General features: G+C 37.6%; 1 protein-coding gene across 1 annotated transcript; it reads right to left on the bottom strand.

Annotated features, from left to right (window-relative positions):
- Nucleotides 1–625: 625 nt before the first annotated feature.
- On the bottom strand, nt 626–25475 carry LOC147762937 (uncharacterized). Its single transcript, XM_087008047.1, has 2 exons — nt 2104–25475; nt 626–1620 (listed from the first exon to the last, which is right to left on the bottom strand). Exons 1-2 carry the CDS (start codon nt 2157–2159, stop codon nt 1368–1370), a joined length of 309 nt encoding a protein of 102 aa, XP_086864173.1. The 5' UTR covers nt 2160–25475; the 3' UTR covers nt 626–1367.
- Between the last annotated feature and the right edge of the window lie 36 nt (nt 25476–25511).

The raw sequence follows: 25511 nt of genomic DNA, 5'->3' as shown, positions 1-25511 counted from the left end.
ACTTTTCAAGACTTTGGAAGGATTCCGTACGACTTCCAGTTGGCAAAGAAATGATAAGTGCATGTACCCTCACTGTTTGGGTGATTAATTGATTGATTAGTCTGTTTAGACAGATTGATTAGACAGTTTAAAATAAGGAAGAGTAAATTTATACACAAATGATACCATAGCGTAGATATAAATAATCACGCTTGTACACTGATTGACATTGGGGACGGGCATTTTGATGGAGTAGGTTCCTGCTGGCACTTTCAGACACAGGAATAACTGGGAATGGGAAATAAACTAAAATGTGTTGTTTAGAATCTTATTAAGTTGGATGAAATGCATGCGCTGTGGTGACTGGGATTATTGGAGAATTATGAAAGGACCCTGTTGGGTAGGTCACCCATGATGTAAAAATGGAACATAATGGTAGATTTCCATTTAAGCCAGTCCTTGCATGAACGGGGGCGTCTCGATAGTCCGCAGGTTCAATAGTCCTAAGGTTCATTGGTCCGAATATTCACTATAGAACCTTCGGACCAATGAACCCTTGATTAAAAAATCGATGAAAATGTTACCACTTTTCGGACCAATGAACCTTCGGACCAACGAACCTTCGGACTATCGAGACGCCCCCGTCCTTGCATGAACAGGGACAGTTGCAGTAATCCAGTTGCAATATTATTTGCATTGAACACAGGATTTACCATCCAAGTCAGTCAAAATTTTTGGCCCAAAAGTTTGTAGAACAATGTTTAGGCTGTAACTCCTTTGTGGCACCTGCCCATGATTAGCTCACCAGTAGTAAATCTAATCCCTCTTTTCTCCCATCCCAGAGAGAGAGAGAGAGAGAGAGAATTCATGCAATCAGATTGGCTTCTGTGGTGAGCTAGCCATAATCATACAACATGATGAGATTGGTTGTACAAAGTTAAGTCTGCCCAACTTGAAACACCATTTTCAAATTCATGGTAAATTAACTGTTATTAACTAGTTATTTAGTAAAATGTAGTTATGAAGTGGGATATATACCATCTAAATTTGCATTCTTATCAACAAAGGAATAAATGTAAAGTCCTCAAAGTTTATTAAAGGTTTCTCTTTTCTTTGTAATCTGTATGTCTGTAAGTATATATATATACATCTTTTTTCTTGTCTTATTATATATTTAGCCAGAAGTCCAATTATATCTCCCACCCCCACATCTTATCAGAACTTTTACTGCAAATGGCACACAATGTAAGATAAAAAGTTGTAGTGGAATTACTCAGTTTCATTACACTTGGGTTTCAACTCGACCCTTTTTTTTTCTACTTTTTTTTTTGGTCAGGGATGAAAGCTCAGGCTTGGTTAAGAGATTATTCTATCACTCTCAACTTCCTTTACACAACTGATAGGGCAGATGTGGATACACATGTTTGGGGCCATGAGAGTAAAGATATAATGTAGCTGTGCAGGGTAACCAAAACATTGAGCTTCCCATGCTCATCTTTTGCCCTTGTTTTTACGTGGAGTCCCCTGTGGTGGATTAGTGGAACGAGTGAAGATGATGAAGTGGAGCAGCCATTGACGTCAAAAGTACAAGAACTATCTGGTTCATATTGGGAGAGTAAGTTCAGTCCAAATCTGAGGCTTCTGCAGAGAGAAAACACATTGAGGTAAAGCCACAATATATTCTCTGAGAAACGCAAACATTGCAGAAATTCATTTTTGTGTGATTTTTACGCATATTTATAATTCCAAAAATAAAAATGGTTTTCAATATGTACATTAAATCGATGTGATAAATTGATAAGGAATTGTAACCATATGGTTGCTCATTACCACGAAGAAAGATTTCAGAAAAAATGTTTGAAATTAAACTGCTGTATGGCACATTACAAAAATTGGGCCTTTGCAGGATATGGTTATTGATTAAAATAACCTTCATTTCTATCAATGTATCAATTGTTTAAGTTTTGCAAACGAACTACATTGCAGTACAATTGAATATGGTAAAAATGAACTCTTCATTTTCATTCAGATTTGTGCCATTCCATAAATACATGATAGTGTTGGACGTGTTCCGCCTCCCCCCTCCCCCTTCCTTTCAGCCCCTGCTCTGCACCAATTTCCCACCTGACATTACCACGGTTACTGATCTCGGTTTCCAGGAAACTCCCAGGAAATTCCATCGCAAAGAGAAATTAGATGTATAACCTACATGGTAACCTGCATGCCAAAGTAAGAACTGGTTTTTGGATATCTGGTAAAAAGAAATAAAATGTGAAGCCATGACTCTTGCTACATAAACCAGTCTAATCATTGATAGCATTTACAGTACATTTTCATGAGTTGTTGGTGCTAGCTGTAACTGAGAAAGATGGAATGACATTAAATGCACTACACTTTCTGTTTGAATCCAGCTAGGAGATGATAATGTAGTTGCCGCCATTCTGTGTGTGCTGTCAGATCATCTTTGTCTATCCTCATTGTCTGTAAAGAAGTCCTGTTGACATGGGTAGATTGGGTAAAAAGACACCAGATCTATGGGGTTTCAAAAGTCAGCCGTTTACTGCAGATGACATAAATTGGGATAGCACCAAGAAACAATGTCCTGCTTGTAGCTGTGTCCAACACCCCATTCCCATACCTGGATTGATCTAGCTGGATTGGTCCATCTCCGAGGGAATTCTTGCTAAATTGCAATCAGCTTAAATGGCTCTCATGTCTTGGACACCTACTGAAGTTGTTACGGGGTATTTAACTCTCTTTCAGCGGCTTCAGAAGGCGTGCCAGTCATCTAAGCCACTTGAGCTGAGTGCAATTTAGCGAGAACCCCCTCGGAGATGGACCGATCCTGCTAGATGTTCAAAACAGTACATTTTCATGAGCTGTTGGTGCTAGATGCAATTGAGAAAGATGGAATGACATTAAATGCATTACACTTTCTGTTTGAATCCAGCTAGATCGATCTAGGTATGGGAATGGGGTCTTAGCTCTATCCTTTTTAGCAACAATTTTTCTTACATACAGAATATATACCAGAACAAGGTTGGCTTCTTTTACAACTGACTTATAGAAACTATCATCTTAAATTAATTAACTGACGCGATCTACTAATGGCTTCCCACATAGGAACATTATCTAACAAAACCTTGTTAGGGAAGTTAGTAAATCTGACATCAAAGCTGATTCTTCATGAATCTGACTTTCTAAATACATAAAATGTATAGGACATGGACATTTCTGGACGTTAATTACATCACACATAAGATAACCAATTTATGAACTTAAATTCCACAGGCTAGTAATAATAGCATATTTAACAATATTTGTCTACAACAGCAAGTAATAATAACACATTTAACAATATTTATCTACAACAATCAAACCAAATTTACAGTTATATCCTGTAGCTACATCTTAGAATAAAACAAAAATTCAATAGTTGAACACGCATCTAACAGAAATAAAAAGGCTTTTACTGTAGATATAGGCGAAGTTCTTTCTTTTTTAATCATTATGCTTAATAACACAGTTTTTGCATAATATTAATGCTGATTTTTGAGTTATTTTTTGCATCATAATTGTCTTTTTTTCTGTTTGAAGATCAATCTTCATTTACTATAGGCATCAGCAACATGCACTTGTACATTTTATTTCAGATTAATAACATTTCAAAATAGGAGCTTACATGAAACATTTGTGCTCCATATATGTAGAACAATCACTATACAGGAAATGCTATAATATCATTTATCTACCATTTGCACTTGAAGAATGGCTTTTCTTGATAATTTAACTCATCATTTTACGTCAATAATTATACCCCAGCCACACATAATGTTTTTCATGACGTACCACAGCCAGGCTCAAGGGAAGATTAGATTTGTTTAAATCAAATTATGAGTTCTGAAATGTGAACTTCTGTGGAAGCGGTTCATTTCAGGATGTTAATACCTTTTCCCTATGTGCGTCAAGAGAGCATCAAAGCATCAAGTCAGCCGCCTCATCCTGTCTTCTACATTTCCGTACATTGATTAACTAAAGCAAACCTTGAAGATGGCCGGCCAATTGGATCATCTGACTGGGCGGATGTAGTAAATCAACATCAGACAAAATGTGTATATGTCTGTAGATGGACTTGAGAGCACCCAAAATAACCTGGTGTGGATGTAGGATATAGCAAATCATTGATGTGGGGTGATGTGGGGAGGGGGGGGGCGAGACAAAATGCGCTCATGCAGAAAAATCTAGGTGAGGCCAAATTACCTGGTGTAGGTATAGGATAGAGCACATCATAGTCGTGGGGTTAAAGGGGAAGGTGAGAGGGGGGCAGACAAAATGCACTCACGCAGAAAAATCTAGGTGCCCCCCCCCCCAAACTTACCTGGGGTAAGTAGGTGACAGAGCAAATCACTTACACTAATGCTCAGAGGACAAAGTCACAAACAGACACCAGTATGACACCTTTATTAAATGGGGTGTCTGATGGGAGTGATGACATACAGATTTGTTTCCTTTTTTTACTTTGTCTTATAAAGAGATTTTGAAAAATATGATTCTGTGATTCCCAAAATGATGCATACAAAATTTACCAGAGAGGAGAATACCAGGATAAGACTTCTGCCTAAACCTCTATCCAACAAAAATTAATTTATATATTACATATTTTCAAAATTAATGCTTAAATTACATCATTACGTATGCCCCAGTTTTCATCTTTGTGGTAAAAATCAGTTGTGGTTGAAATACAACATATAAGACAAATGAAATTAATCTCACTCAACTGATGATGATAATATATGACAGCACTTGACAAAATCATTAAGCAAGTAAGTAAAGTAACACGTACCTCTTTACAAAATAAGGTATACACACCGGTTAGAAACTACACTAGTCCCCGAGTTATGTGCAAGTGAATTGTAACTTTTGGATGCTAAATTTGCATAGCAAATTGTATGATTCTTAGAGACCATTCCCAAAGCCTATTGTACTAACTGTGGATCGATCTATCTCCAAGGGGATTCTCGCTAAATTGCAATCAACTAAAGCAGCTTTGATGTCTGTCACGCCTGCTGAAGCAGCTAGGGGGTAATTACTTATCGTTTAGCAGTTTTATTAGGCACTGAAAGCAAATTAACAGAAACCCCTTGTAGATGGACCGATCCTGTTAGATCGATCTAGGTATGGGAACCCAGTCTTAGATAAAAATAAACCAGATTGTGCAAGTGAATGGTGAAAAATATTAACCCCCAAGGCATGGGCAAATGTAAACTCTTTAACTTGGACGTGTATGCACGCACACACGTACATACATCATGCAAATAACCTGCAACTGCCACAGCATAAACGGTAAATCTCGGTGAGTTATTGAAATCATTCCTGCATATTGTACCTCACAGCCTCTCCACCAGACATTGGAAATATATTCAAATACGCAGCAAGCCTCTGGGAGCATGGTTTTCAGACCTGTGTGATTGGACAGGGGAGGAAATGAGCAGTCCTTGGTAACCTTCTGCTAGACCCTTCTCCATAAGCTGAGGTCTTGTGGCATTTAAAAGTCTGCTCATTACCCTAGTAGATGATCTAGTTTGTTCATAACTGCAACATAATTGGGGACTCCACCCTAACTGGGATAAACACTAGCAGCAGGAAGGGCAGCAACACACGGAAAAAACATATCTAACAGGAGAGGTTCACATCAGCCAGATTGGCAGTCTGTATGATTTCCTTGGTACACTCAAAGTGCATTCAGAACAGTTCTATCTTAAACTAAAATGATGAGCTGAAAACACATAACTACCTGATTGATGAGTGTTGAATTACCTGGCTGTTTGGTATCATCAGTTAGACTTCTCCCGATCCACTTTATCCTGCTGTGAACACACATCGAGACAGGGAGTTTTGCTTTCTCAGATTGTGTAGAAAAATAACTCATAAAAGTTTGTCATCTTTAACAGATTTTATTTTTATTTATCTCCAACACAATCCAGGTTCATTATATATTCATTTGATGATTATAATCATGGAGACGGTATATATCTTAAATCAAATTTTCACAATTGTTTCCACTTGCAAGGCATCTAGCCATTCACAATAACATTTTTAAACATCAAGGTGTTTTGATTTAATTGATTTTTACTTTTCACAATAAAATGAATGAGATAGAAAGAACAAATGCAAAAACAAAGAAAGAAAACCAGACAATTATAAATTACAAAACTGATTATTTGCAACAGAATTTCATCAGTTAAATGCAACTTTTTCAAAGATTTGGTAATTTTTTATTCTGCAGTATACAGCATACTGCAGGAAAACATAAAAACTACACAAGTATTTAAACATCGTGCTTCAAATATAAACAGAAATCAAGCACAGATGCAGTTTTCATGAAGGCCTTGCCTCCTGTGATTTCCAATTCAGAACTCTTTCCTCCTCCCCCCTTCAACCCCTTGCTCATCTCCTATTACATTCTCAAGCAGTATTTATTTCTATCCTCTTTTCCTCTTTATTTCATGCCTTCTCTCCTCATCTCTCCACTTTCACTTTCCCATTCTAAATCATCGTTCTTACCATTCTTCTGTTTCATTCCTCCCTCCCCCCCCTTTCTCTCTCTCACCGACCTCAGCCAACAAATTGGTCAAAACAGCTGGGCATTCTTCAAGTGCCATGCATTAGCCTTCAATAGATTTGGATGGCACACGAACAATTTATCATCATGTCACCCACCAAAACAAGCCTTTCATTCATATCTGTGTGCATTAGGAGACAGGACACTGAGTGGATGTGCACACAATGTCATCCATGATTGATATGTACAGGGATTTGACTGGACAAGTTCTGCTTAATTGTCTGTAATAAGGCCAAGTTTTAATTTGCATGCCAGAGCAAAGGGCCAAATGTAAAAATTTCAATTTTTTAGTCATTTTGACACCTTTGTGTAAGTTTTGTCCAAACATTTATTATACACATTTGACTGTTTTCTGTGTAAACAATCCATAGGTGAGATTAATTGACAGAACTAATTTCACCATGTTTTCCTTTCTGGTAGAAAGAATTCGTTTTGCATAATCTAATATTTACAGACAAACAAATTAATGAACCTGTTATTTAAGAGTTTTAAATCTCACAGTAGACCAATAAGTCATCTATTAATTAGCTCTTATTAACAATATTAATTCCAGCAAAATGCAGGTGTGCGGTGGAGGTCTAGCGGCAGTTCCCACTTGGGTGGAGACCACAAAATCAAATTTTTCTAATCAAGTTCATGTATTGATGGGTTAAAAACAATTTATTCCCCTTTTTTGGGTAAAATCTCTACCATTATACAAAGCTTAAATAAAATCAAGAAATCTGGTCAGTTATGTATTGATATTTGTTAAATTAACAATTGTATTAATGAACATCTTACACAACCACATATTATTACATCAATTTACAAATCCTAATGTGTATACCCGCATTCCTGCAAATACGTAAATGTCAAAGTGCTATTAATTAATTATTTCCTATACTATTTCGCATCTGAGAAAATACAGTCAGAAACAACCTGAAACTTAAAATAGACAAGATGTGATGCGATAAAAACATAAAAACATTTGCTGGAGGTGGGAAATAAGTAACAAAAGCTCAAAATATTGATACAGGTTCTTAAAGATTCACACAGCTTTAACCAAGGTACTCTCACTGTCATCAGATTACGTAGAATTCTCGTTGGGAACCATAATGCCACCAAGATTCGCATGTAAGATAATACACTGTCACCTGAGCAATATATGCCCGAACACTTTGAGCATTAGATAGAGGTGTTCAAGGCATGCATCACAAGAGGGTGGCAGTGTTTTATTTGACATCCATATCAAGGCAAAGAACTTGCATTTCATTGAAATAAAAAAAAAACCTGAAACAAAATAAAGCATATATATATAATCCACCATATAGCATCTCTGGGTATGTATTTACCCATACTACACCTACTGCAATCAAGTGACATAATATTACTGTTACCAGTTTAGGTTAAAGTCACAGTGAGAAGGGTATTGGATGCTCTTTAGACTTACCTTGCTGGTTTTGGATGCAATATGGTCACTGAGATCCCTTTTGTAGAACCATTGGCTGGAGCGGTAACATGGTAACATGGCTGGAGCGGTAACATGGTAACATCTGGCGGCAAGTAGCTCAGTGATCACCAGACCAGGTTAGTGCTGTGGTCACCTTCTTTGATGGTCAGTTGAATGTTGCAGTGGTTTGGCAACATGGTCATTTTTTTTTTTTTTTGTCAGTCTGCTGCTGGTCTGAGAGGCCAGCTGGTGATGTGGTTATTTGCTTTAACAGTTAGCTGCCAAGATTTAGTAGAAACAGTATTTTTTGTTGGTCAATGAAAATGTTTATTTTGTTGAAACTCTGCTTTGTGGGAATCATTTTCAGTTCTCCATTCGTAAATATCGCTTGATGTATTTTTTCTATAATTTTTTTTTATTAAGCCCATTATTTTTATCTTTTGTATTTCAAAGTTTTTTCTCTTTCAGTTTTTTTTTTTTTTTTTTTTTTTTTTTTTTTTTTTTTTTTTTTGCATAAATTGCTTATATTTTTTGTGAACATTTTCTTTTTTGCCTTGCTTCACTGGTCATATTCAATTTCAGACAATATGTCCTCCTTCCCTGCCAACTAGCCACCATAATCCTATATCATATTATGTTACCCATGCGGTCTTTTTCATGTCAGAATAATAAAGTGTTTTATGAGCAATGTTGTATCAAAGGGCTGGGATTTCCTCCACATTTACAGCTATAGTGGACGGAATTTTGTTTGAAGCTGTAAAATCTTTCATCTCTCTTCATCAGTTCAGGATGGTGGAAAATCAATTTCCTTTCATGCCGCCTCCCGAATTGAAAAGTCTGTCCAGTTAATAGTGAAGTCACAGAGCAAATCTGGAAGTTGGACAATTTGCCATTTGGTCAACTTTCAAAGAAAAGTAGGGCAGCTTTCAGGGCTCAAAGCTTGCAATTGTCAGTTTTCTGTGAAGATGGCTTCTGAGGCATATGATCAATGTCATGTTATACAAAGTTATTGAAGTAGAAAGAATAGAGATTTGCAAGCAGCTTATATATGATATTCATCAATTCCCAAAGTTAAAGGATGGCAAGAAGGGTGAATGACAAGACAGCATATGGAAAAAGTCATTCATAATTCAAAGTCACATATTCATTGTTTTAAATGAAGCACCTGGCAAAAATGATCTACGCTAGCATAGACCCAGGGTTTTTTTTCCTTTGTTTGTTTTTTTTTACTTCCTTTTCTTTCTTGCTTTTTTCTTTCACTTTCCTTTCCTTTTTTTTTTTTTTTTGTGTGTGTGCGTAAAACTGGTGATTTTTGTCTTGGCAACAGAAAACAGGTGAAAAACTAGTGTGGGCTATAGAGAACATCATGACGGATGCAGAAGTCTTGCAAAAACCAAACAAATGAACCAATTCAAGTTGTATGTTGAGCAAGTATTGCTTGTAATACAACCGGTGTGTGAAATGTAATTTCTTTCAGATCAGTGAATGTTACTGGCGTTTAAATTTGGCTGTACTTCAAAACTTTTTAATCCTGTTTCAAAACAGTTTACACCCACCCATATATGGCATTCATGGATCTCATTTTTTTTTCATTTGAAAGGATAATCCTGCATAAAATGTGATATAAGCTTGCCCCCTCCCCTTTCCCTATTCCCCTTCAGGAAGTCTCTCCCAGTGCCGAGTAGGAAGCATTGTGTTGTATTATTCAGATGACCCAGCAGGTGGATCGGGCTTGAAACCTCATCTTCTAACTATCTGTATGAATGAGCACTAATACAGATTCTGTTATCCATGTGCATGTGTGCGTGCAAGTAAGAGAGCAAGAGCGCATAGTCGTTGAAGAAAACTTTACAACTTCAATCATGAACCGCCTCCATCTTATGGCAAGATCTTTCTTGAGCTATCACAGCCCAAAATCTCTCTACACCAATGCACAACCTGTCAATGGAGTCTTTTCTTCTGTATTGTCACAGTGTATAAACCGGGGGTCTTAAGTTCAAGTCTTTGTATAAAGCTCTTGACTTCTTGTTGTAAAATGGTACGTAAACCTTTAAGGTCTTTGCCACTATACTACACAAAGCATTTTTGATGTTGATTAAAGTTTGTTTTACAAGTCATTCTGCATGGTGTGTCAGGGGGCATAAACAAAAGAAAACCACCGACCACAGGCAAAATAATCGAAACAGTGACTAATGTGCTTGCAACACTAACATTTAGGACCAAAAAGAAAGTTAACATAAAAGTGGAAGTCTTGTTTTGTTTCTGAGATATAGAAAACTGAAACAGTTTAACAAGGTGATTCAAGAGCTCAGTTTTGAATAAAAAGGATTCATAATTAAATTCATTACACTTTCAGAGTCCATTTAGAAAGTATGTCACACGTTAACCAAGCAAAATTAATATATCTGTTATCATGTTGCCATTTAACTTCAACTTGATGTGCCGCCAAACGTGTTGTGTTCCAACTTTCCAGCTGCAAGCTTGTAGTTTATTGAGTGTGACTGCCAATTATGAGATCAAAAATCACACTGAACTTTGATTTACTGGAAGATTGGAGAGTTGGTAAACTTCCAGAATGAGAAAGGATTCAAAACTGAACATTAAAGTCAACTTGCGACCTGAAAACCCCATCTCTCCTGAGTAGTTCCTGATGCGAGGAGGTTCTATGCTCTCAGCACCATGTTTAATCATTTCTTTGCCCCACGTGTGAGCACTTCAGCATATCTCTAGTTACGTACAAGCCAAGCGCAGTTATTAAGCTCGGGGATCAACACGATTAAGGGGTAGGATCTAGGGCACACCGTGATTGACAAGCAGTCACTATGATTCACTGAGTCAACAACTGTACTTATGTTAGTTTAACATGCCCAAACCGCAAGGTGGGGGGAAAACAACCATGGATAAGGACCACGGGGCATTTTCGCATGGATAATTCCTCGGTATCGAAAACGTGCCTTACACACTCCACTCTGCTACTAGATCCTGTCATGGTTTAGTTAATACACAGACACAAGTTTCAATTAAATGAAGGTGTTGACCTGTGAAAAACTAACTGTTGTTTTAACAAAATAATCCAAATTGGAGTGATTGTTCGATTTCTTAAACAATTATTTGGGAGGAGGGGATGCTTTCACTGTACAATAAACCCAAATACCTTCAAGACTAAGACGGTGTTGGTGATATTCAGAGTGTGGAAAAATAAAAACTATTAAGTTTGTAAAGCACTGAATGAGCCTTTTACGTGTTATATGTTCACATTAGTCTTGAATAAACAATTCGGTGGAGTAGATTTCAACAGGGGTCAGGGGTAGAGAGAAAGGCCATGTGCTGTGAGGAAGAATCACCTCAATCTTTAGTGAAGCAGCCAACAACGGTCTACCCCTTTGGCAAAATTAACTGTCAGGTCACGTTTATAGGGCCATAGCCACTCAATCCCTCTTCCTTTCTCTCTCCAGTTGTGTTCATGTCCTTGAGATACTTTTGAGCCTCTACTGCCGCATGTTGGACAACACTGCCACTTAGATCAAGCCTGCCACGAAGAGGCTCAATTTCACTCAATGCTGATCCAACGGTCTCAACAAAACTGACAAGCATCAAATTACTTATTTGATGGGCTTTTTCAACCAGCTGTCAATTCTGTTAAGAAAAATATTTTTCTGCAATTAAAGGAACCATATCCAAATAAACTTGATTCCTAATTTGCTGTAAACCGAGTGAGCAGACAACTACACTGTAATCTGTAAAGTCAGTTAACCTCGGGTGCGTCACATCCATCACTACCCCAGTTTTCAATGGGTGAAACCTCCCATATTATTTTCATCATCCTTGTCATTATGATAATGGATGAGGTTTTAAATGGTTATTTTGCTGTGCTTTGCTTTCTTTTGAGATCTGACCAACTGTTTTCATTTTCTACCTTGCTTCCCCCTCCTTCTTCCTTATCCCCACCCTAACCAAAATCCTACCAGTAATTTGAATTAGACTTCCTAGTTCTAAAAACAATTTCTGTATGAAAAATATATTTATCAGGTGGAAAAAGCATAACACATGGTTCTTACATTGAAACATAGCTGTTTACAATTAAATCTGATTCATGAAGTGAATGAAATAGTACAAGCCATACTTGGGAAATATTCTCAGGGAAGTGAAAAATGGGTCTACAGTTTCCCATACTAGTGTGACATATTGCCCCCTAAAGTGCTACTTGTTATGTGCCTTCCTAACTTTCCAGTCACTAATTTAATTGTGCATCCAATGCCTCTCCTCAGCTGCTATTCTTCTTGGTCAGACATGCACACTGCACAGCAATGGGGATTGAAAGTTCCCCTCACTGCTGCAGTAGACATAATGGCCTTTCTGCTTGGATAGCCCTATAAAGCTGAATGAAAATGAAACGTGAAAGTTATGACATGAGGGGTGACATTTCTTTCCAAAACATGTCAAGTCTGTATGACTGTGAATGGAAGTCGATTGAATGGACTGCTGACCCAGTAAAACACTACACCATATTGAATAATGGATAAAATTACCCCACTCCTCCGCTCTCCTTTATAATAATAATCATAATATACAAATCTTCCAATGCAGAGCGCTGGCTGACAGTTACACAAATCAAACATTCGGTAAGTGGAATCTTGGCAAAGAGAAAAGGAAAATTTAAGCTTTCACACAACAGGTGAGCCAAATTCATAAGTTCCACAATCTCATGGCATTTTTACCCCTCACCTGTTCATGCATAGGTAACAAGAGACAGAAACATGCCAAAGAATGCCCCATTCACAGGATGAAAAATTATCCAAGCGTATTATTCTCCTTTTCTTCAGGAGACAACCACTGTGTTTTTCCTCCTGCCATCCTTGCCCCATGGAATAGACACTACCCCAACAAGCCAGGAACTAGAGTATTTAAGAAGAAGACAACCCTATCCCCATGCCCCTGCCTCAGTGTTGATTCACAGGTGCCCATGCAAACACTGATCAAATACTACAGGGAAGAAAGGGCTCAGTTTTCCCTTATCTGAGGTGGAGTTCTTTCACACAACCCCTCCAATAACCCTTGCTATTGGACACAGTAACTGAAGACATGATCTGAATGCTGAATAAGATGACAAGGATTCTAAATCAAATTAAAAAGGAATTTCAAAGCAAAGTCAGCTAGCCTGAACTGGTTGATTCCTTATTCAGAAGATAAGTTTTTCACCCAACTATCTTGATTTTGCACCATAAGAAACTTTTAATTTTCGACACCTGTCGTTTTAATTCTAAAATGTCAGTTTAGGCCCATAAAACAATAAACTTCTCCGTGAATTTTCTAATTTTTCCAAGCTGATTTCAACTCTGCATTCTAAGTACAATATCCAGCACTTATTACAAACCAGTGCTTGGAAACCCAAATCTGCTTCATAATGTCATATGTTCCACTCAAACACACTACACATGCTGTAGTAACCACTAATAACATCAGGGTTCTTAGAAACCAAAATCTGTTTCATAACACGTATTCCAATCACAATAAGAGGCTCTTCAAGTTGCCTGGTCCCTACAGAGTATCCCTGTCACTGAAACCTCAATTATCCACAGTGTCAGATTTACAACTTATTAATGAATGAATGGCCTGGATACACACGTGGTTACTGGTAATTATTATCTTTGAAAGAAATTGATGAATGGTACTTCTAACCAGTATTCTGGTGGCAATGTATAAAAAAAGAGGTTTCCAAATTATTAAGAAGGAAGTTCAGTTACATTTCCCTTCAGGAAAATATTTGTGTTACTGAAATTTTATGTGAAAAAAGAACATACTAAAATATTTTTTGGGAAAAAACATACTTGAAACTTTAAGTAATTACTAGAACTGTACATGTATGTATATGCATGAGACCTTCCTGTTATGAAAACTACCAGATGAATGGTTGGTAGCAAGAGAAAATCCATACTATTTAACCATGGCCTCTTGGTATGCATATCACAGTGTTTGTATGCCATCGTGGGCAGACGTGATGCATAGCTAAACGAATGCACACAAAAAGTGTTTAATGGCTGTTCACAACAAATTAAAGGCCTGCGTCCAGTTATTATTTGCTACGTTAGTGTTCTGCATGGCTGGTGATGAACTGACTTTTAAAAGACTACTATAAAACATAGCAGATGAAGAAGCTCACCATCCAACAGGTTTTACTACTACTATGATTACCTTTAATTACATGTGAATACCCATAATTGTCGGGACTTCTTGGAATTCTGTCAAATTAGGTTGGTAATTAAGGAGGTTAATATGACAAAAGACAGGAAGGGGGTATGAAGACCCTAATTTCATATCTACATCCCCTCATCAATCACTCCACCCCAGCAAGGACATCTCTCTCCCTAGAGATATGATAGGGCCAATTATGCCACTTCAGCCCCCCCCCTCCCATCTTAACTTACACCTTCATAAGACATTTCAATATGCAAATATCACAATCAACATGATTCTTGTTTCAGACATTTTTTCATTAAAAGCAGTTTGAAGTCATTCTAAGACTACTTTTTCATTAATACCACAATTTTCTCCCCAGACAACATTTCCTTGTGAAGGGATTGGATGTTCCCCTCACCCAGTATCCACTGCATTAATACAGACTGCTATCTCATCAGTAATATCCAGTGCCATGTCTTGACTGGCTGTCAGAACTGATCACTATCAACCCATTGGTGGGGTGGAGCCAAAATGTCAATCTAGCTGAAATAATAACAAACCCAGTCAAGGATGATAATGTAGGGGTCTCAGAGTGTGCAGACACATATGTCGGAACTAGGGGTCATGTCAGAGGGCACAATCTTCGTAACTCTCCTAGCCATCTTGACGGCAATTTAAAACATCGCAGTGCGCCTGATGTTTAAGTGATGTCTTCCTCCTACATCCTAATTCTTTATCATATTTTCTGTTTCACTTTTGAAAAGATCCTAGCTATACTACATTTGCTTCCTTCTTCCGAGATAAAAAAATATGTTTGTGATATCTCTCTCAACACCATTTTTTTTTTCTAGATAGATAACATTACACCAGACTGACAAGCATTACCACCTTATGAACAAACACTCATAGCTGAGTACCTGAGGGTAGTTCACCGAAATAGACAGTACTAATTATTTATACGGAACCTCAATCAAAATATACAAACTCGTCCTTTCTACCTTTGCCAAATGCCATGCATAGCCAGCATCTCTGCATCAAAGGGGAGAGACACACTGGGCAAGAATGATGCAGACCATTTATTTCAGTACTAAGCTGAGCTGCATGTTATGGCAACTGTAAATTCCTACTTTTTTTCCAAGAAAAGAGTCACGCCATATATGCCAACTGCCAGCATCAGGTGGTACAAAATGGAAGTACTGGTGAGTATGTGAGGAAGTGGCCACCATTCATCTTTATGAGAATTGAAACAACATGCATCAAACATCATTCAAGAAAAAAAAATATGTCTACTTTTACAGATGATGGAAACTGTGCAGAACCCACAAGTAAGTGCTTAATAGCCACCACTTCCTATCCTCAAGAAGCTGGAAACTCTACACTAACAGGATACAGAAATCATACAAAAACCGCAACATTTCTATTTTCAATATTTCTTGTTTCCTTTTTCCGTCACTTCATCTTTCTTCCCACACTATTTCCTGCTTATACAACACTTCCATAGCATTCGGTCACAGACATTATTCCTTCCAATCGGCTGATTCATGCCAGCCAAACCAGGCGCTGAAGAATCAATATGGTGTATAACATTAATAATTACTTGTCCCTCAATGGTTTTTATGTGCATCAATACAAACACCCACAACAGAGCTTGGGCAACTGGGTTAACAAAGGCATTATAATGACTGAGTGAGTAGCCTTTCTTTAGGTCTCACCACTAGCAGAGTGATTTGCATTTCCCACAGACCATATACACCTCTGCTCCGTGGCTCTCATGTCTACATTTTCCCTTCTTTTTTATCACTACTCTTTGCAGATCAAGTTTCTGTGCAAAAACGGGTGACAGGTTAGAAAAGGTTGGCTTTTAACTCATACACCTTATATATACACAACCAGTTACTGTTCAGGCTCTTAAATTAATTCATTATTTCAGAACACCACCAATTACTGTATAAGCAGAGATGACACAAAATGGATAGTAAATAGGTCTCTAAATTAAGTTTAATGTGGCTTTTAAGATTACACTGTCCCAGGTTATGTCCACAAAATGATGTCACTAGTGAACCCTCAATTTCACTTGAATTTTCTTATTTTTCTTTTAAGTTATTTTTTTTAAACCCAACTTGGGAGAGGTTGAAAATAAACTTGCATTAGCTGCACTCAGATGTGGACATTGATAACTGTACCATATCTAAATTTATCCCTGCCATAATTCATCCAGTTGTCTTGTTTTATCTGATCTTGTTCATCACTCCTTCCTCTGCTGCCATATAGACCCATCTTTAACTGGTGGAGCTTAGGAGACAGGTGAAACCTTTGCCTCTCTTCTCTTCCTATCTCAGAACTGAAATGCTAGGCTTGAAATATCTTGAAAAATTAAAATTCTTGAAAAAACAGACATAACTGTGACTTATTTATCCATATCAACTTGATGAACTGTTCGAGGTTTAAATTTTAGAACATGAAATAAAAACTGATAGGAAGTTAAACCGCCATTGTTTCACAAGCATTTATCCATCATATTTTTACGACTTCCAATTTTATGTACCAGCATAATCTCTCTCTAGAACAGTTAGATCTCTTTTTATGAATGTGTGCTGCCAAGCACACCTAATGACTAGATGCAGCCAGCTAGACATGCTAACAACTTCCTGTGGAGACAGATAAGCTACATAATCAGTGAAGTTGCGTTAGGGCCAGAGACCGAGGTGCAAAAATCCACAATATCCACAAGGTACTTTTCACAGTGAATAAATTTTACAGTTTGACCAACTGGCCAAAGATGCTACAGACCTACAGTTGAATTATTTCAGTCTTCTTTATCTGTAATTTATACAGAACCTAGAAGCATATCCTGAGAGCGATGTTATGCTATGATGACTACCATGGTAACCTGCAGTAGTCAATGTTATTGGAAAATGTTGGGGAAAATGTGAAAACTTACTAAAGGGATACAAAATATTCCGAGTTTTCTACAAGAAAAGCAAATTTACCTCTGTTGTAAATCAAGCTTTGCGTTGAAAAAATATTGTATAATATAAATTGGTTCTGAATGGTGAGTCGTCAGTCCATGTCAAGAATGCATTATGTGATTTTTCTCCTTATATTTTTTAGAAAAATTCCATCAAAAACATTTGGCTGGCTATGCTAAGTCTTTTCAAATGCAAATTGTCAAAACAGTTATTGCATCAGGTAAATCACTACAGCACCTAAGCCCTTCCACAGCAACAACAGAACATGTGTAGGTGTACAGAGGCAAGATGCCTGAAATTTGTACTGCATACTGCAGACGACCCATCCATGTAGTTCAAATTGCTTTGCAGCCTTAGATCACATGAGAGGCTTGATATACTATGCAGAAGGCTCTTAGCAATATTAATTCCAGCCACCAGGATAGTGTATTTTTTTCACTGATAAACATTTTAATATAACTAACTTAAGCCTTTTATTTTTTTCTAATTCAGATTACAAAAAGGATTGCCCACCTTAACTGACAAATCTTGGAATATGGAGTGACCATTTTTTCAAACAAGCCACGCATTGTTTAAGCGATTAAGGAATTTCCATTCAGACCATTATGAGTACTTCCTGTGTGTTCATAAAATAATGCTGCACCTTTGCATATGGATTATACAGATGGATGCTTTGGGCTCACACTCACAAACCTCCTTGCTCAAAGCAGGATTATTTTCCTTTTTCTGTTTTTTTTTCCTTTTCCCTTGCAAGATTTATTTTACCATTTAAATTATTTCATGGGAAAAAGCAAAGGTCACAAAAAGTTCCTTGGGTCACAAAAAAAGTTCTTAAGTGACATGAGAATTTTGTGAAAAGTGCCACCTTACTCCACTTACTCTCCAACTGAGGCAATAAAACATCACTATTATCATTTACCATTTAGTATTATTACTGCATGCAGCTGCATAGAATTTGACGTTCTTGTTCCTTAAATCATTTTAAGCTGAAAAAAATGTTCCCCATTTCCAGCCTAGCACACTGCCCTGGGTGAGGGCCCAGCGCATTTAACCTGAGAATGCTAAACCTCCACCAAGTTCCAAGATTATGTTTAAGGTGCTACTTCATGAACTTTTCTAAAAGAAATTCTTTCCAAAGATTCACATGCAATTCATACATTTGTCACACAATGCCACTTTCTTATCATCTCGTGGAGGTATACAACTCGTATTTTTTTCCTTCTGTCGTGATCTTTTATTTGTATACACCAAGAAACATACAAGAGCATTCTAGTAGACCTTTTAATCTTTAAATAAATGAGTTTTTCCCATTTGGACATTTAATTTTGTCTTGCACATTACCCCTGTTGGCTATTGCAATTATCTTGTTGGACATCATGCTTTGTATCCACCTGGTATCTCTTCTCTTTCAAAACCAAAGAATTCTTTCGTAACAAAATTACACAAGAAACCTCTCAATCTAAAACTGCAATATTCCCTTAACCACCCTGCCCTCTCATCCACATCATGACTATTATAAGTATATCAGAAATATTACAGAATGCCCCACAGACTCAATCCATCTAGTACAATGTCTGTGTAATGAAGCAGACAAAATGAAACGTATGACAATGGGGAGAGGAAATGGGGATTGAGCATGCTTTGTGTGTAAGGTGGGCACCGGGTACTCTAATTAGCTGGAATTAACACACCTGGGTCCCCCCTAAGGGTAGTCTTTACCTTGGGCCTTCAAGCCTTCTAAAAAGGAAGTTGGACTGAGGTGAAAATGTGGTGGAAATTAGGGAGATTAGGTTATTAAAACAATGGATGCTGGGGCCGAGACAACGACCAGTTCAAAAATGAGGTGCAATCCAATTAAGCTTTAGGTTAATGCTTGGTTAAGAATACCTCTGGTTAGGCACTGGTGTGTTCAAGATTCTTTTGGTTACACAAACTGGCTTCCTATTGATTCATCAGATGGCCTAGGATTTCTCTCCATGTTGAAGACTAATCAAACCCAGCAAGGAAGTCCACTAGCCAATACTTGTGGTTTTTGAAAAATTGCCAGACAGTTAAGTCATGATAGCCATGCAACACCTCAATTATCAACCAATCAAACAATCACACTTCATTCTTGGACTGGAACTTGTTATTAACACTAGCTGGGTTACATATTCATGATCAAAACTGTGGTTTTACATTGGTTTCTTTCACTGTGGCCTGTAGTATTGACTCCATTCTCTCTTGGGGGTCTCCAAGCAGCCCTGTTGCCTTTGTATCTGGACACATGAAGCCAGGATATGTCAAAGCCTTGAGGAAAATCTGTGAATATCCACTTATCATCAAGCAGTTTACATTGATATGGTGAAAAAGCATTCAATAATACCTGTACAGGTCAAAACAACTACTGTAAGATTACATTAAACACTATATCCTTATGGTTCGGGGATACTAAATACCAAAACATAACCAATATAACTTTTGACCGATCTTTAGTCATTACAGATGGTTCAAATCAGAGGGTCTCTTAATGAATGGCATCTTATCTGGAAGCCAGTTCAGTGAATCCCTAATTTCCACTTCAACTATTTGCCCTACCCTCTTATTTAAATTAAAGGCCAACCACTGACATTTGAGTCTGTTGTTACCTAAACATTGACCACTTTTGCAGGGATATTAAGGTTATGAGAAGGACTTGGCTTCGACCAATTCAACAGTTGGACAAACATTTTAGAAATATCATTATGCATTTTATATCTTTTTATCATAAACTGCTTTTGTAACCTTCAAACAATTAGGACTACATATTTATCCTACAGTATTTAAATGTTCATCTTTAAAAACTGACAGCAAAAAATAAGTTGAAGAATGTCAAAATGTGACCACGATTTGATAAATTTCTCTGCCTTTGATTCATTACGTGGGTATGTTACCGCTAATATCATTGCACATATAATGAATTAGGGGATAAACTCAGGATGTGACATTATAACAATTAGTAACAGGAGGAGATATTGCCCAAACACATGGCCTGTTAGATGGACAGATGGCCATCTTTTATCAAGGTGCGTTATTCAAACGTTATCCACCCAAACATAATGTGTGAAATCTCCTCTCAACAGTGAAATCCCTTTGAGGTGTGGTACTTTCAAAATATCTACATTATTTACAGGCTGGTTACTTCCAATAAAAAAGATTTGCACCACCACTTGTTCCTACAACCGCCCAAACATTCTGCCCTCCTGTTTCCTCCCAACTGCTGAAGAGGACTAGTTAAAAATACAGCCACAGCTGTGGAGTCAACTGAAGTATGATGGTTGCCAAAATAATGTAGTATTTGCCCTGAAATTTCTGTGATGGATTTAGTTGTGTTTGGGACTAATTCCAACGAATATTGCTCAGCAGATATGAAATATTTGCCGTAATTGAAAAGCCAGCGGCTTGAGAACATGCTAGAGGAAATCCACTGCTATTCACTCCCACACAACCACAGTCAACACTTGGCCTAATAGAGATTTCCTTAGCTGCAGAGCAAAATTTCTAAAGTTGAAATATGTCAGTAAAGCAACATCCGACTTCAGCTTCCTTTTTCTTATCAAACATGTGAACAATAAAATATTTCAACTCAACTAGAGGCACCTACTTCCCATACTTTGTAGGAAACTCACGAAAAAAAGTTGTCGATAAACATTACAGGGCCAAGTTAATTTGATTTACATCCACACAGCTTGTTTCTTTTCACTTAAAAAAAATTACTGTTCAAGAAAAAAGTTTCAAGTTGAACAAGAACGGATTATTTGGAACCCCTTCTTCTTCATGCCACTTGCTACTAAATCAGTCTAACCGTCCTAATGTCCTATAGGTTGTCTTCAACTGAGCAATCGTCCTTTATCTGCGTAAATTATTCTATTCTGGCCATCTAGACAGCCGGTTATTTATTCATGCATACCCAGTGGTTGCCTGTGACCTCCGCTATGCATGTGGAGGCTTTTGGTGGAATTTTCTCCAGATAAAATCAATCCTCTCATTTCCACTTAGCAATAATTCATGTCAAAACTTTGAGAACATTAGACGCTTGGAAATTCACATTTTCTCTGCCTTAGAGTTCAGTGACTTTTGTTTTTCGTTACCAAGATTTCCTTTATAAACTATACTATCATAAATAAAGAGATAAAATTATTATTAATCACGTTATACCTTAAATAAACCTCTTTTGTAAAAAAGTATAAAAATGTAAACAAAATATTACTGTGAATAAAGCAAGCAAATGTACAGTAATCACTCACTGGCTCAAAACTCATCACAAACCCCCTACCCCTCCATTTTAAAAGGGACACATAATATCCTGGACACCTACTATTGAGCCAACTATTACTTTCCAAACATTAAAATTTATTATTAGGTTCCATACACTGCAACTGCTATTAAACGAAATATCTTTCTCAAATAACATGCCATCCATCTTAGCTGTCCACCTTCTTACTGGAGCCTCCATATTAATTTTCAGCCATACTCACAACTGTCTTAACTGTAACCTAAACTGGAAATGGTCTTTATGACATCATCACACAACTAGAGTGCATAAGCAGGACACTACAACTTCAGCATCAAATGATGTCTGGTCTTATTCAGACTAGGTAAAAATTCAGCCTGTATGTGTGTACAAGTATGTGTTGGGCCATTTGTACTTCTAGTGGGAGCACAGGTGTATGTGGATGTCCTGTAATCCAGTCAGGTTGACATTCCACATCTGCCTACTACACAGAGACTGGCATAATGAAGTTTGCTTACACCAATCTACTGTGAGTCTTAATAATATAACTTAATAACTTGTTTACCTGGACAGTTTACAGACGCAGACTTTTGTCACTTAAATAGGTAAAATACCAACTGAGGCAACCTGTGAAATTTACTTTCAAAGCAAGAAATACACCAGACTGATGAAAAAATAATTAGTGAAATTTTCAATTAAGACTTATTGGTTTTATTTCTGAAAAAAGAAAAAAAAACATAGAACAGCTATCTGTGTCTTCAATCCCAGGACTGGATGTTGTTGAGTGAGATTGGGCTGGCAGCGATGTAGAAATGGCTTTACATTAGCTTAGTTATGAATGGACTGTTGGCATTCTAACTTGAACCCCATTTCCTGATATTAACGAGGGCTCAGGTGGGGGGATGCATACTAATCCTAATGGCTTGTGTAGCCCTATTAATGAGGGCTCAGGTGGGGGGTCGCATACTAATCTTAATGGCTCTTGTCGATTTACGTAGCACTGAATTCTCAAAATGTTTACATGTGATGAGAATTTTTAACATTCCTGAGTGTTGTCCTAAACCAGGCACTAATTAATTAATACAGCAGTGCAGTTACTTTAGTTTCATTTTATACAGCTGAATTTAAAAAACCCAATACACACAGCTTCACCAACTGCCTTATAAAGAAAACTGCAGCATGGAAAAATATTCCTAACTAACACTAATTCCAAATGTAATTTCAAATCAACACAGTTTCCTACTGAGTTTACATACATTTGGACTGGAGTGAAAAATCCCACACAGCAGTATGGCCAAGCTAAAATTAGATTCCCTAAGCAAACTTGCTGCCACTTTGGCCTGGCTTTTGATCTGCAGATCTCTCCCTAGAACTTATACATTAAATATCCCTGTGGAGGGGTAAGACGGGTTTACACACACATATTTACTCTCATCGTGAATGTTGAACAGCGATTTGACCACTCCAAGGCAGATAACTATTGACCATTACTGCATCTTGACCTAACTAACCGTGTGTAATATGAGATGATGCAATCTACATATTTTTTGCCTCTCGGACCAACCATGTACCAACTTGGTTGGCACTGCTCAGACCAGGTTGGTTGTGTGTAAACGCTACCTAACAATGCAGGCTAACCCATGCTGAGGATAATATGATTTGAAGGCACTGTAAAGCACAGAGGAAAAGGGAACATTATGTAACCGGGGTTCAATTACTGGCCTATGCCATAATGCTCAACAGTTGGGCCAGGTTAATCAGAAAGTAAAATAACTGCAATGAAAGCTTATGCTATTAGATTTGTGCTAGATCTTGACTTGTTTTCGTGGTGTGGAGACATTGTCGCCCTCCTTGCACTGCCACATCCTCTCACCTGACGACAACAACATTAACGTCACCTTCGATGGTGACCTTGATGGCTCACACTCCATCATACTACATATATACCACAAGACCTGAAATAACTCTCTGAAATTACCTCAAATAATGTCAACATATAGTTTTTGGTAGTTGCACTGTAAATTCAAAATATCAATGAAGTGTATACATGAAATTTATTGAGATGGGAGAGATCTATTTTACAATTCCCATGGAATGTGAATAGTGGCATTAACCAGCCACCTATTAAAGTAAGGTAAATTACACTGAACTAAAATCAGCAAAGAAAACCCTAAAAAAACCAGTAAACCAAGATCTTTCCATGAGCAGTATGAAGAAGCCTCCGTCATTATGATAATGATGTCAATTTTGTTCCTTTATGATCAGCATGAGGTCATAAAGTGACAGGCATTATCTGGAGGCTGGTAGGAACCCGATGTCATGCCCTCTCCCCTTCCTGTTGAGAAAGTCTCAGCCCTCAGGCAGAGTGAATTTACACATACACATCTGTGCAGTCACACAACTTAAAATCCCCTTCTACATAATACTCATTACTACTTTCACATATGTTAGGTTAAAGTATTGATCTTTTACTATGTGGCTCTTTTTTATCATTACATCTGAATAATATGTCAAATTAAGTCTCCCCGGCAGAATGTGACCATTGAATAAAGCCAGTTTATGTTTAAATTTTACATGTATCTGATCCTGTCTAACAGACAGATGACATTTCAACAGATCTTTCTTCAGCCTAAGTTTAACTCTCAATGACAACAACACAGCAAACCCTCCAGAGTAAGGTAAATATAGTTTTCACATCCTGTAGTTTCCATGTTATTTAGTCCTCTTTCCTGGCCCAATTCATAACCAACTCCCATCACTATACAACCAATACAGCATTACAAGATATCCTCTCTCTTGGCTTTCAACCCAGGCTATCTGAACCCTACTTAGGTACAATTTTTTGCCCTAAAATACATCTCACTGATAAGCCACCTGATATAACAAGCAACCCCAGTGGAGGAGTGACGTTAAGAGGCGGCCTATCTCGTCTTGTACGCACTTGAGTTTCCTCTGACCCCCTATATATATTTACTACTGTTAACACTGGCCTACACAAACACCAAGATACTTTTTGCTCTGATAAAACCAAGGCATTAGAGAGGCCACCTTGGACGCTGGTGGGGTGTTTAGTAGGAGTATTACCAGCTCTCTATCCTGCACTTTGATTACAATCCAAGTCCATAATTCAATATGAGGGATATATTTAAATGTAACAGCAATCATAGACAGATATAACATACAGAATTATATTCCAAAAGCACTGAGTACACTCTGAAATGAAAACCACCACAGTGCATCTACACAGGTTATGTGTACCATAACCCTGCCTTATCTGCTAAAAACTTTCTCATGCTTGGCTTTTATGTAACTAACCACAATTATGTTTTCCATTCATTGCTCATTAAGCTGTTTGTGAACAAAAATCTACCTTTTGGTACAAGTGTTAAATCACAGGTCAAAGTAATATATTAGTGCTGAGACTCAGATTATGCAATTTACAAGGAGCACCAACATCCTTCTGAAAACCTGAGAAAACAGCCTTGGTAGATTCTTCCTCTACATGTTAATGCACTTTCCTTCTCCCTCATCCATCTATCAGGTCTATGGCTTTGATAGTCATCCCCAAAGCCCTAAACATGCATAACAGCACTTTCCCCATGTGTATCCCCTCAGCTGGGCCCCCAAACACTGTCATCAAGTGCCCTGGCCATGTATGACTTATGAGGAGGGAAGCTGGTAATGGACAGGAAGCAGGCTCACTGGTATAACATGTGGGACTTATCAGGTCCCAGCCAGCACAGTTGGCCTTCCTCTGGTCCAAATTACAGCCTAGGCTGTGAGAACCTGCAACTTCACAAGCTATAAAACAATGCAACGGCCTGATGCTTTTAAAATCTAAACCATTTCTCCCAACTAACTTAACTCTCTTAACTAACCTGATAAAATCTCTTTTAAAGCAAAGCACTTGCTAGTATTTTCCCCAGGTTTTTCGGCTTTCCTTATGTGATTGTTTCAACAAGTTGTTCCCCAAAGTGATGATTCACCCTAGTGAAATTTCCTTCAGTTTCTCAAGCGTAGTTGTCTGCATTTCAAAGTTTAATCCAATGTTCAGATTTTTTTCTGTACAGCTGCTTCCAAATT

The sequence above is a fragment of the Lingula anatina genome, chromosome 3, assembly GCF_051362555.1.
Source record: "Lingula anatina isolate TDL-2025a chromosome 3, LinAna3.0, whole genome shotgun sequence".
Lineage (NCBI taxonomy): Eukaryota > Metazoa > Brachiopoda > Lingulata > Lingulida > Lingulidae > Lingula > Lingula anatina.
The sequence above is the reverse complement of the archived record's forward strand: the minus strand, read 5'-3'. Positions and strand labels throughout refer to the sequence as shown.